Raw genomic sequence first — 12,715 nt, forward strand, 5'->3', positions numbered from 1 at the left:
TCATACAATTGTTTCACAAGGAAAGATGGGCATTCCTATTGCTCCATGTCAGTTCAAAGTTGTTGACTGTAATTTGTCATGATCGGTTTCATTCAATTTAGAATATGATGAGCGTGAAGGATCACTTGGAGGGTAATTGTTGAATTCTATGTTTTGCTCTTTTTAGCCCTGGGGAAGCAACTCTTTCCCACAAAGTTATTGACCCCACCATATGGAGTCAGCAGTGCCAATCAGAGACCAAATGATCAGCAGAGTAGAAGAGCAGTACACTGCTAGTGGAAGTAGCAGTAACATTGTAACCAAAGAAAGAGTTAAGAAAAGGTATTACTCACACTAGAAAGCCACTAGTAAATTGCACTAGAAAACTCGCTTGGAAACTATCGCTTAGCACTCAAGGCAATCAGGAGACTTAGAGAATAAGTATGATATATCTTCATCAACATTGTTAATAAATGCTGTAAATGATAAGGAGCCCAGCACTCAACTCCACTAATAACACTAGCCCATTTATAATTGTCATTTGTCTTCTGCTACTCAACCATCTCTTTATCCAAATCAGTAACTTCTCCTAGCCACACTGCTCCAATTTGTGCAGCAGTTGTGTGAACTGTGTCGAAAGCTTTACTGAAATTTAAAAATATGATGCCAAAATTATCATTTGCATTTGTTTTGTTAGTGCATTATATTTTGTTATTGCATCATAGTCACAAACCAGACTAGTCAGACAGGATCCTCCCTTAACAAACCCTGCAATACTTCCTATCTGCAATACTCCTGCAATGATGATCCTGCAATACTTCTTATCCGTGATATGGTATTTTCTCTTGAACAGAAGTAAAGCTTACAAGTTGATAATTGCTTAAGTTGCCCTTTAATCCTTCTTTGTGAATATGAGACTGTCTGTGGGATTTGAACAAAGAAAATTCTGTGTTGTCTTCCTTTCTTCTTTAAAAATTACTCTTACTTATGAAAAGTAATTTTATTTAGTGCAAGTATTAACAAAAAAATAAAAATAATTGATATTCATAAGCTCACTTTAATGTGGCAAATTAATTTATTTGCAAAAATGGAATCAGATTTTTTTCCCCCTTAGAAGTTTGAAAATAAATGTAAGTAGATTGTAATTCAATGATTCATTAAGTCTGTTTAGTTTGGTTTACATATATCAACCCAAAAGCAGATTGTAATTCAATGACTCATTAAGTCAATTTAGTATGCTTGACATTTATCAACACAATAACATGATTACGATAAATTGTAGATACTTACTCTAATATGAGATTTACAGAGAATTATCCGTAGGGCATCAGCATCTTTTGTTAAAGACAAAGGACTTTCTTGAAGATATTCAAGCACCTGCAGAATTAAATGATCACTATTAAGATTATAAATCTTCATAATTCTGAAAATAAATCTTCTATTCTACTGAATTTTAACATCTGCTACACTGTATTTTAAGATCCACAGACTAATATTCCCAAGGAAAATAAAAAAAGATGATTATAGATCAAGAGACAAAACACAATAACAAAAGGCATCTACAGAAATATTTCCAGATATATTTTACAATCAGTAGAGAACGATAAAAAATTAAACTAGATGGCATGTAAATTGACCTTGAAAAACAGCCTTGAGCTTCAGGTTGCACATCACAAAAATTTCTAACGACCACCAAACTGACTTAAAATAAATTTATTAAAATATATAAATAATATCTACATAAAATACTAAAACAGAAGTAAAATATAAAATAAAATAAAAGCATTAAAATACAATAAAATAGAGATAAATCTAATAAAATATACAGTAGCTTTTGAGATGAAGTGCCTCTTCATCAGCTGTTGAAGAGGCACTTTGTCTCAAAAGCTATTATATTAGTTTAATCCCTATTTTATTGTATTTTTAATGCTTTTATTAATTTTATTGTATTTTAAGGTTTTTATTTAACTTTATATTTTATCTCTGTTTTACTATTTTATGTAGATATTATTTACTTATTTTAATAAATTGATTTTAAGTCAGTTTGTCGGTTGTCGTTAGAAAGTTTTGTGATCTAAATTGACCACTTACAATAAGGTTGATCAAAAAGTCCCAAGCCTAACAAGAAAATCTAATTATTGAAATTTGTATAGCTAGCACATAAAAATATAGCTCATTAGCATTAGTAGAGGCAAATGATGCAAGAAAGCAAGAAAAAACCACTTCCCATTTCACCCACTCCAAATGTTTGTCTAGTTCTGCCTTGAACTTATTTAAATTGTTGACCTCCACTACTACAGATGGAAGTTTGTTCGCTTTATCAACAACCCGCTGGCTAAAGGTGAATTTCCGTATCTATTCTACAATTGTCTTTCTTCAATTTGAATTTATGCCCCCTCACCTTAGGTGAATAATCTGAGCAAGAGGAAGAATGCCATTAGCATTGAGCATGCTCAAACCGTTCAGGGCCTTATTCACCTCAATCAGATCACCTCGCAAGTGCCTAGTCTCCAGACACTGCAATTTTCAGAACTTAAGCCTTTCTTGGTAACAGCAACCCTTTGTTCAACTCACTAATCTCGCAGCCCTTCTATGTACTCGTTCCACCAAATCTACATCTTTCCTAAAATGAGGTCTGACCATTGCATTATACAAGGATAATCAGTTCCTTATCTCTAATAGCAAAATTCCTGTATATCATTGACAAGACCCCATGATATACTATTCCAACTGTTTGCTGCACAGAGAACATCATATCTGATTGCACAGAGAACATCATATCTGATTGCACAATTACCATCAAGACTTTTTCATTCTACACTATCCTGAGTGTAGTACTGCACAATTGGTATGTTACTCTGGAGTTACTGTTACCCATATGCAGCACTTTGCATTTGTAAATGTGAAACTTCAATTGCCACCTCTAAGCCCATCTGCTCGATTTTTCCAGATCCTGTTGCAGGACTGTACTGTCCTTATTGTCATTAACAACCCTACCAACCTTTGTATCATCTCCAAACTTGGACATTAAGCCTAATATTCCTTCATCAATATCATTGATAAATACAGAAAACAACAATGGGTACAATGCAGACTGCTGGAGGACTCCACTAATAACATTAGTCGATGAAGAGCAGTGTCCATTGATTACCATGCTCTCTCTTCTCTCACTCAAACATCACTTTATCCATAGCAGCAACTTGTCCTTAATGGCATAATACACCAACTTGTACAATGGTCTTCCATGTGTAACAGTATCAAAAGCTTTCCTAAAATACAAGTATATGATATCAAAATTATTCTTAGCATCCAGTTCCTTTGTGACCACATTGTAAAATCCAAGCAAATTGGTCAGACAAGACTTCTCCTTAACAAACCCAAGCTGAGTCTGAATTATAGCTGCAGTCTTGTCTAGATGATCCTGCAGTGCTTCTTTAACCAGTGACACTATTATTATCCCCAGAACAGATGTTAAACTAACAGGTCTGTAATTGCTCATCTCACCTTTTGATTCCCCCCCTTTGTGAATTGGGCATACATTTACACATCTCCAGTCGATGGGGACCTCGCCTGAGTCCAAGGATGCCTTCATAACCATGGCTAAAGTCCTGCTTACTTCCTTTCACTGCCTCTTTTAATATAACTGGATAGATCCCATCCACCCCAGGTGCGTTTCTTTTGTTTAACTTCAACAATTTATCCTCTAAATTCCTCAATAATACTGCCTGCTCTGCTCTCAGTTATTATAAAGTCATTTAACTCCATGTTAGATTATTATAATCTTCTGGCCTCTACTTCCTTACAAAATTTTTCACGTGTGAATGTAGATGAAAAATATGTCGGCTTCCTGAGCATGATCATCAACAGTTAAACCATCAATATGAAGTGGACTAATCTGATTCATTCCCTTCATTCCAGAGTTTACATAAGTAAAGAAGTCTTTCTTTGCATCCTTTGCAAAATATTTCTTGTAGTCTACTTTCGCTTGCCTAACCTCCTTTCTGACTTCATTACAGACTAGTTTGTACCATAGGCTTATGGTGTCACCTAATAATTTTTATATACATCCCATGCATTTTTCTTCTCTACCACAAGTCTGATGAGTTCATCTAAAATCCATTTAGGTCTAAACCTTGAACAGTATTTCTTGGTTGGCATGAAGAGTCTAGTAGCTTCCAAGATTAATTCCTTGAATGCTTCCGATTTAGAATTTGTTGTTGATAACATCATCAGTTTGTCGCACTGTATAGAGTTTAAAAACTGTCTGAAACCACTGTAGTGACATTTACTAAAGCAAAATTCCTTCCCTTTACCACTGATGGTAGTTACATCTTTGAGTAAATCAGTACACTGTGATCACTTCCACCTAGTGGTTCCTTTATCTGCAGATTCCTAATGCATAAATAATCACTGCTGATAATCAGATCAAGAGTACTACTCTGTCTGGTTGCCTCTCGAACATGCTGCTGTAGAAAACAATCATCCAATAAATCCACAAGTCTGCCAGTGTACTTACAAGTTCCAGTCTATATCTGGGAAGTTAAAATCCCTCATTATAAGACAATTCATTGTCCTCATCAGAGTCACTAGGTCTATAATACACTCCTACTCTCAATTTTGCTTTCCCAGTGCCTATGTCACACCAAACTAACTCAACAGTGCATTGCCCACCCATTTCAACTGGATGCACTTCCTTAGATGTTATGTGTTTCTTACTAACAGCCTGATCCTCCTTCCTTTCTATCTTGTTTATCCTTACTGAACACATTGTACTTCCCAAATTCCAATTCTGCATTCCTTATTATTATTATTACTACTACTAAGCATATAGTGCAAGGAAGCCTTAGGCTTATGCTGCACCAGCCAAAAAGAAATTTCCCAGAGAGAGAGAGAGACAGAGAGACAGAGAGACAGAAGGGAATCACCAAGAAAGAGAAGAATGATGATATCCAGCTCAGAACCCTGGGTGTACCAAGCCCATACTCACCAGATGTGAGCCCTTGGGTTATATCTGTGTGACACCACGTCTCTGATATCCCAACAATATCTGCCTTTGATGTCTTGACCAGCACCTCAAATTCATCAATTTATTTACTATACTCCTAGCACTGGTATACATGTTGTATACAACTAAGCATAAGAATAGGTATACAGGTATACCTATTGTTACACTTAGTTACTCTAACATAGGCCGTGTATTTACTTGTTCCGTGATGACTGCATGACGAGTCCTTCAAATCCCCAGCACCTCGTTTTACAGGCTACTACTACTCATTCCAATAAGCAGTGCAAGAATCAGTTTCACCTCTGCCTGCGGCTCTATTTATCTATTAGTCTGTGAATCTCCGAAGCTAGCAGTTTTCCGACACACACCTAATACTAACTCGATAGCAACATATTCTTGCAACCTTTCTATTTAAGTGTATCCCATCCCTGTAGAAACAATTTCTCCTGTTAACAAACACAGGTCCTGTTGGATCCACGCTGAGGATCCAACAGAATGAATATAAAAAGCAGATTCCAAAAGATAATGTAGCCGTTGAGGTACACATGACAGGTTTGGATGAGGATTACACATCATTGTTTATAAGGCCTGCAATGAACTTACAGAATCTGTGTATATAATGCATTTTGTGTTGGCATGTTAGTTTCAATGATCCAGAGCTGGCTCTATAGAGTACAAATCTGCACTGAATATGTGACATTCAGGGGGAGGGGGGGATCTGCTCGGAAGTGGCTCGGTAGACAGTGGCAGATCCCATTGCACTTCTCACATCAAGCCATTTATGTAGACTGGCAAGAAGTCCAAGGAAGATCATAGGATAAGATGCTATCTAATTCTTTAAATAATTCTTGGACATAAATACTAAATGGATGATTGGCAGTTGATGCGTGTTATATAGATTTTCCCAATGTTGCTCAAAAATGGATCCAACATGGGGTAGTCTGACAGGGATTTCAATTTTATGCAACTGTTCAATATGAAGTCATAACAATCGTTCATTTGGTTCAACATACAGGTTCTCAGCATGAAGTGTTTTATATTTCCAGCAATAATCTGAATTTCCTGATAGTGGATGAGGCCCAGCCTGGGAGTACACTGTGTCTACTCCTTACCAGAAACTCAATCTAGTTTAGATCAGTCATGTGCACTGAGAGGTGTAGAACATCAATGAGGTCCTCTGTGTTGAGTAAAGATTCTACTAGTTGTCCCCACATAAGGGGAGCCCCATAATGGGAGTGGGGATCATTTAGATCTCCTAAGATACAAGCAAGCTTCTACGTAATCAAGACAGAAGAAAAATTTATAGAGGCCAAGGGTAAAGTGATTCCAATATATATTGCCTATGTATAAGGTAGTTTAAAGAGATATAGGTCTGGGGTGAGGAGTACATTACATATAACAAACATTGCAACCCCTCTGTGAGCCAGTAGCTCCTCTTGATACTCCTGTGGCATCTATACATGGTGTAGCTTTCCAACCTGGGAGATGCCTGAAGATTTAGGTTTCTTCTAAATACACACCCCTCTATGGTCATATTGTTATATTAAATCTAATGTCTGCATTTGTTGAATTAACCAGTAATTCAAGTTGAGTTAACCTGTAATTCAACTTGTTTCAATTTGTTTACTATACTCCTAATGGTAGTGTACATGCAAGTAGATACATGCATCCATATTGCTCCTATTAAAAACCTTAACAGCCCATGTATTTGCTTGTTCCATGAGGTAGAAATTTCCCCCCAGCAGGCTTTCTAATTCTTGACACCTTTCCTTTCCTAATGTATGTCCCAGCAGTAGCAGTGTAAGAATCACTTTCACTTCTGCTTGTGGCTGCAGTTAATCTATTAGTCTGTATATCCACAACATGCCCAAAGGCTAGTAGTTCCCATTTAATATTGCCTGGTAGCATAAGCAAATATTCCTGCATCCATTCTATTTAAGTGTATCTCATTACTGTAAAAAGAATCGCCGTGGTTAATAAGCACACACTACAGTGAGATAAATTCTACCCATGACCCTTGCACAGTCTCCCCAGGGCTGAACATTGATAAGGATCTCATCAGGTACTCCCTCCAATCGTGTCTTGTCAGAATTGCAGTCAATATCAAAATTTAATCCTAATTTCACAACTTTCTCTCAATATTGCCCGTTTAAGTATATTGTCAAATGTTCAATTCTTAATATCATTAGAGCTATGTGTAAAATAATATCTTTTGTGACCTTAAATGATAGCTGCACAACAACATCGTCTTTAGCCCATGACAGACATACACTGGACCTAGTTCATCTATCACAATATACTTCCCATTTCCTTGAGAGTAGAATCACCAACTGCCACCTCCCTTGTGACTAGACATCTTTGTTGTTGAGGATTACGTTATGTTGCGTGTTGCTTGGGCATGGGCTCTAGCATTGAGTTGGGCAGCTGAGTGCTTGATGGGACCCCCATTTTAATTCCTTCAAGGGCAAGAAAACCCTGTTCTTCAAGCCCTCGTATAAGCCCATCAGAATGCTGAATTCATGCTTAATCTCACACTCTTTACAATGAACACACACAAATTGTGTGTGTGTTCAAGTGTGTGTCCTTTTTATATTGAGGTAAACTTCTCTTATTCTTTTACAAATTATGTATGTAACGTATGAAGAACAGGCTAAAGGCAGAAAATTTACTTCTTGTCCAAATGGTAGTCAGGCATTCTGGTCTCTTGTCAAAGCAACTGGCCACAACTTTTGTCCATCTCTATTCCCACCTCTGTCAAAACCAGATGGTTCTAATGTCACCTTAGTTAGAGATAAAGGTGACCTGCTAGCATCCTACTTTTCTTCTAACTTGTGTGCTGATATGCACTCCATTCAATACATTCTGTGGTATTCGGTAATAAGGATGTCAGAAAAATTCTGAATAGTTCTGAAAAGTCAAGAAAGATCCAGGTCCTGATGGTATTTCTCTGCTTGTTCTAAAAATCTGTGCTCCCAAGTTTACTCCTGTTCTGTGCTGTCTTTTTACACTTTCTTATTTCACCGGTGTTTTCCTTCTGTTTGGAAATATGATCATATCCAGCCAGTTCCTAAAAACTCACTGGATATGAGCAAATCCTTTCCATCCAATTATCGTCCCATTGCATTTACTTCTACTCTTTCCAAAGTAATGGAGAAATTTCTAAACAACCAACTCCTAATCTATCTAGAAATCTTCCATATGATCAATGATCATCAGTATGGATTTTGTCAGTTTGATCCACTGGTGATATACACTAGCTTAGGTCCCATCTAGGGACAAATTCAAAGGAAAAGTTTGGCGAAACTCAAGTTGCTCAACATTTCAAAGGCTTTTGACTGCGTTTGTATAAAGGTCTCCTAAAGAAGCTTTCATCTTATGGTTTTCCAACTGGTTTTTGTAATACCATAAGCTTCCATCCTATGGTTTTCCAAATGTTTTTTTGTAATTGGGAATCTAGTTCTCTCTCTGGCCACTCACTGTACGACACTGTAGAGGGCTCTTTGTCTTTAATTTCTTCACTAATGCAGGTGTTCCCCAAGGTTCGGTTCTTTCTCCCATGTTTTTCCTCTTGTATATTAATGACCTTCTTCCTCTGATTGGAAATTCTATCCATAGTTTTGCCGATGATAGCACATTGCATTCTACCTTCCAGTTTGAGAAAACTTTTCCTGCACAAGCAGCTTCAACTTAGAGTATCCACCACCAATTCCCTAAATGCTGATCTCCGGGTAATCTTCAGTAGAGCAAAGATAACTTAGTTGTTTTCCATCCTTCTAAAACTCAGTCCTGTGTTATATCTCTGCTCCTATGCTTATTTTTGAGGTTACTCAGATTTCTAGAAACGATCACACATCTCTATTAGGAATTACCCTGACTTCTAACCTCTCCTGGCAAAAGCACATCACAAATATTGCTTCCCTCTGCATCTAAAACACTTTCTCTTTCACTCTTAGTATTAATTTTCTTCCAAAAAACTTCTCACTCTGCACAAATTGCAAATCTGCCCTACTATGGAAAATCCATCACTAACAAAGTTTCTCTACTATTTACTTATAGATGTTCTGTTTCTGTTTCATGCCTTTTCTATAGATACTTCCATGGACACAGTTCTTGCAAATTGTGCTTTTATAATTTCTGCTCTCCCTTCCAAACCAGTTTGAACGCTTACTGCAATCAGTCAGCATCCTCTTATTGTGAAACTCAAAAACTCACAGAACTTATTTTTATTTTGCCTCATTTATTCCTTCAATTTCGTTTTTCTGGAACAACTTCCCTTGTCAAACTTACAACCTACATAAATTCATTTCTGGAACAACCTCCCTTGAAACTTACAACCTACATAAATTCAAGTCAAATATCAACAAGTATCTTCTTTCATCATCTTGGCCTTCAACTCATGTATGCTACTAAGTACTACATGTTTTAATACCTCTCGTGCTTGGGGTCTTCAAAAAAATATGTTATGCATAAGCAAATATATATATATATAATTAAAGGCACTATTTTACCACGTGAAAGGGAAAAACAAAGTAGGTTTTTAGTAATACTTACATCAATTACATGCACAATACAGGAGACCCCACTTAATGCTGATAATTCATTCCGGAAAAAAACAGAGCGCTAAGTGAGCGCCGCATTCCCATAAGATATTTTTTAATCAAATATAAATGGTAGTGAAAAGATGCACAAATGTCGGTCAAAATATTTAATATTCAAATTTGTACATATAAAATATTCTGCATTACAAACGTATATAATTATGTGGTAACTACTTAAATATTAAAAATTAAACTTAAAATTCCAATTAAAATCATGCATTTAATTGATCTAAATTGATTTAATTTAAATGATGAATTTAATCATGAAAAATGTGCCGATTTCGGGTTGTATTTTGGCCCTCTTCCTGGTAAATTAAAAGGGGTTTTAATTTAAAATCCCACGCAGCATTACCACCCAACAATAAAGTCAACCGATCCTTTGCCGCTTTGAAACCTGGCATGTTTTTTTTTTTTTTTTTTTTTCCTTCTTTCAATATGAAACTTATTTTAGGCATTCATTTCCATAAAAGTCCTGCTTCATCTGTGTTAAAAACTTGTTAAGAAGTACCACATAATACCCATTTTCAATAATTTTAACAAGCTCTTTTTTGAAAGTTCCAATTCCTTGATCTGCACTTGCGGCTTCTCCCTGGATTTTAAATCTGTTCAACCAGCCCTTGCTAGTTTTAAATGGTTCCACATTTTTTTTTTTTTTTTAGGAGAGCTTTCTTCAGATCATCATATAGGCTAATCGCTTTTTTTTTTTTTTTTTTTTTTTTTTTATATATAACATTTAACTTAACTGAATTCTGCATTGGATATTATCTTCAATAAAATTAGTTAAAGACTCTCCATTTCAATCCTACTAGAAGGCCTAGCCCTAGTTGCTTACAGTGGAACAACTGTCTTTCCCAATGTTAAAATAAAATTAATTCTTTATTTTTATAATTGTTTGTTTATTTATTTTTTTTTTTCTTACAGTTAAACCTGCCAGTCCTAAATTATGGCACACATTTGCTTGTCATTGACCAGAATCGATTAGCTTCAAATCCAATTTAATTTTCAAATTCAGTCTTTTACTTACATTTGTAGTCTTCCTACCACATCAGACGATGTTGCTTTTTCATTCTTATCTACCTTATTAACTCTTCGAAAATGTAATAGCGTTGGTTGCATTAATTATCATATGATGTTCGAGTAAACTGTCCTTTATGTACGATATCTAATGTTGTCCTGAGTGATGACTAAACTTCGGATAAATGCATATAACGCAAAGCAAATATTACAAGCAATATATCCAATAATTTTTTTAAATGTTGATCTCGGAACTACGTAACAAGTCACTGTACTGCAATTAAATTAGCATGTGTGAAACTTTCACTGAGTGTGGTAAATGTTTTAATGCTGTTTTGCTATTCATTTTCAAGCTATCGGGTTGTATTTTGGCTCCATCAAATGAAACAATTTCGTTAAATATGCCAAAAATGCAATCTGTAAAATAGCATTATAGTGATTTGTGACAGAGTTATAGTCAAATATGGTTATAATATAAGAACAGCATTATAACAAATCAGTAAAGTGATCTGAGTTATAATGAGGGCCTGCTGTATCTACATAAAATTGAAAGAATCCTGATGCTTCAGGATTCTTTCTGAATCCTATTATCATACCAAAAAGGGGGGGGCTGTGGATTAAAAAGGGAAACAAATTTACTAAATGTAGTAGATAAGTAGTAAATTCAATATCAAATTATGATATACTAAATGCAATTGATAATCCCAGTTCAGATGGCATTAAAAAATGTGATTAATCTCAAAGCAGGAAATTCTAATTAAGTTCATTTAACACAATACAATCCTGTGTAAGGAACAAAATAAAATTGGAAAAATTATCATTTGTAATAGATAGAATTCAGATTACGTAACATATCAGATTTGATATTAATATCACCAAAAAACAATTTTTAGAGTCTCGGGTACAGGTTATAAGTGCCAGATTGCAGAATTTTGAGCGTGTAGGAAGGTTAAATTTTTTAGAAATTTTTACTGTCTTTTTGATTAATTAACTGATTAAATTTTGTTTACACATAGGTTAAATAGTCTTAGTCATGTTTGTTAGCTTATTTTTAAATTTAGCTAGTGATTTTGTGAGCTACGACTCACTATTCGTACCACTATTGTACCAATGTTTTTAAGCAAATATTGAACAAAAAATGAGTAGAGCAGTGGAATAGTAGGGTTTTAATTGCAATAAATCAGTAGCTCAAATATTCTAATCATTTGTTGGACATTTATCTTTTTGTGTTTAGCTAAGGAATTTTAATTTTAGTAAGGATATAACTAATTTACCTCTGTGATTGTAATGGTATAGCATAATGTATACCTTCATCTTGATAGCATAAGGTATAATGTAAAACTTGCTAGCATAATACATATCACTGCATTTAGGAATCTATTAGCTTAGTATAGTATTGTCAATTAATCATTTAATTTTATTGTATTTAAACAGAAATCATGCCCCAGACTAACTCAATGCCAGAGCTCACACTTGTGCATCAGAAAACAGAAGTTTGTCTAGTTCTTCAAGAAAGAACTAGACAAACTTTTGGAGTGAATGGATGCATGAAATAGGAAGAGGTTTTGTTTTGGCTGATGTTGTATAAGCATGGTTTCTTGCATCATATGCCCTACTAATGCTAACACAGCAACAATCTCCAGGGCAGAATGCACTTGTCTCACAGGAGATGGTTACTGATGGTAACTCTATTGTCAGGGAAATGGGAAATATGTTATTCAAGAAGGATAGGTGGAATAGGACCAGGTATGTCTGCCAGGAGCCAAAATAGATGACATAGTATAGAAGATATCATCTTGTTTGTTGTTTATGGGTTTTACGGCACAAGGGGAACATGGCCATAATGAGCCTAACTATGGTGAAGTTCAATGCTCTGTTTTTTATCAATATGGATTGCAGTTGAAGTTTAGTGTGCATTATAGTGCTGTATCTGTTTGAGGAATGTAAAAATTTTGTCCACGTGTGACATATCTGCTAGGAGGTGAGCTATACTCAGAGTGTTGTTACTGAAAATGAGGCACTGTTGTAAATGGAGCAATCAATGAGTATATGATGGACTCTAAGATGGGTGTTGCAGTTTGTGCACTGTGCTGGGTCAGTGGCCGCAAGCAGATAAAAA

General features: G+C 35.5%; 1 protein-coding gene across 1 annotated transcript in view; it reads right to left on the minus strand.

The window, feature by feature from the left end:
• LOC150080848 (peripheral plasma membrane protein CASK-like) overlaps positions 1–12,715 on the minus strand; it is a 669,094-nt gene that overhangs the window by 385,588 nt on the left and 270,791 nt on the right. The window contains exon 12 of the mRNA XM_090381386.1: positions 1,270–1,356. Coding sequence (XP_090237512.1) covers positions 1,270–1,356 — 87 coding nt within the window. The remainder of the gene's footprint in view (positions 1–1,269; positions 1,357–12,715) is intronic.

The sequence above is a fragment of the Mastigoproctus giganteus genome, chromosome 9 (assembly GCF_048544385.1).
Source record: "Mastigoproctus giganteus isolate SK-2022 chromosome 9, ASM4854438v1, whole genome shotgun sequence".
Taxonomy (NCBI): Eukaryota; Metazoa; Arthropoda; class Arachnida; order Uropygi; family Thelyphonidae; genus Mastigoproctus; species Mastigoproctus giganteus.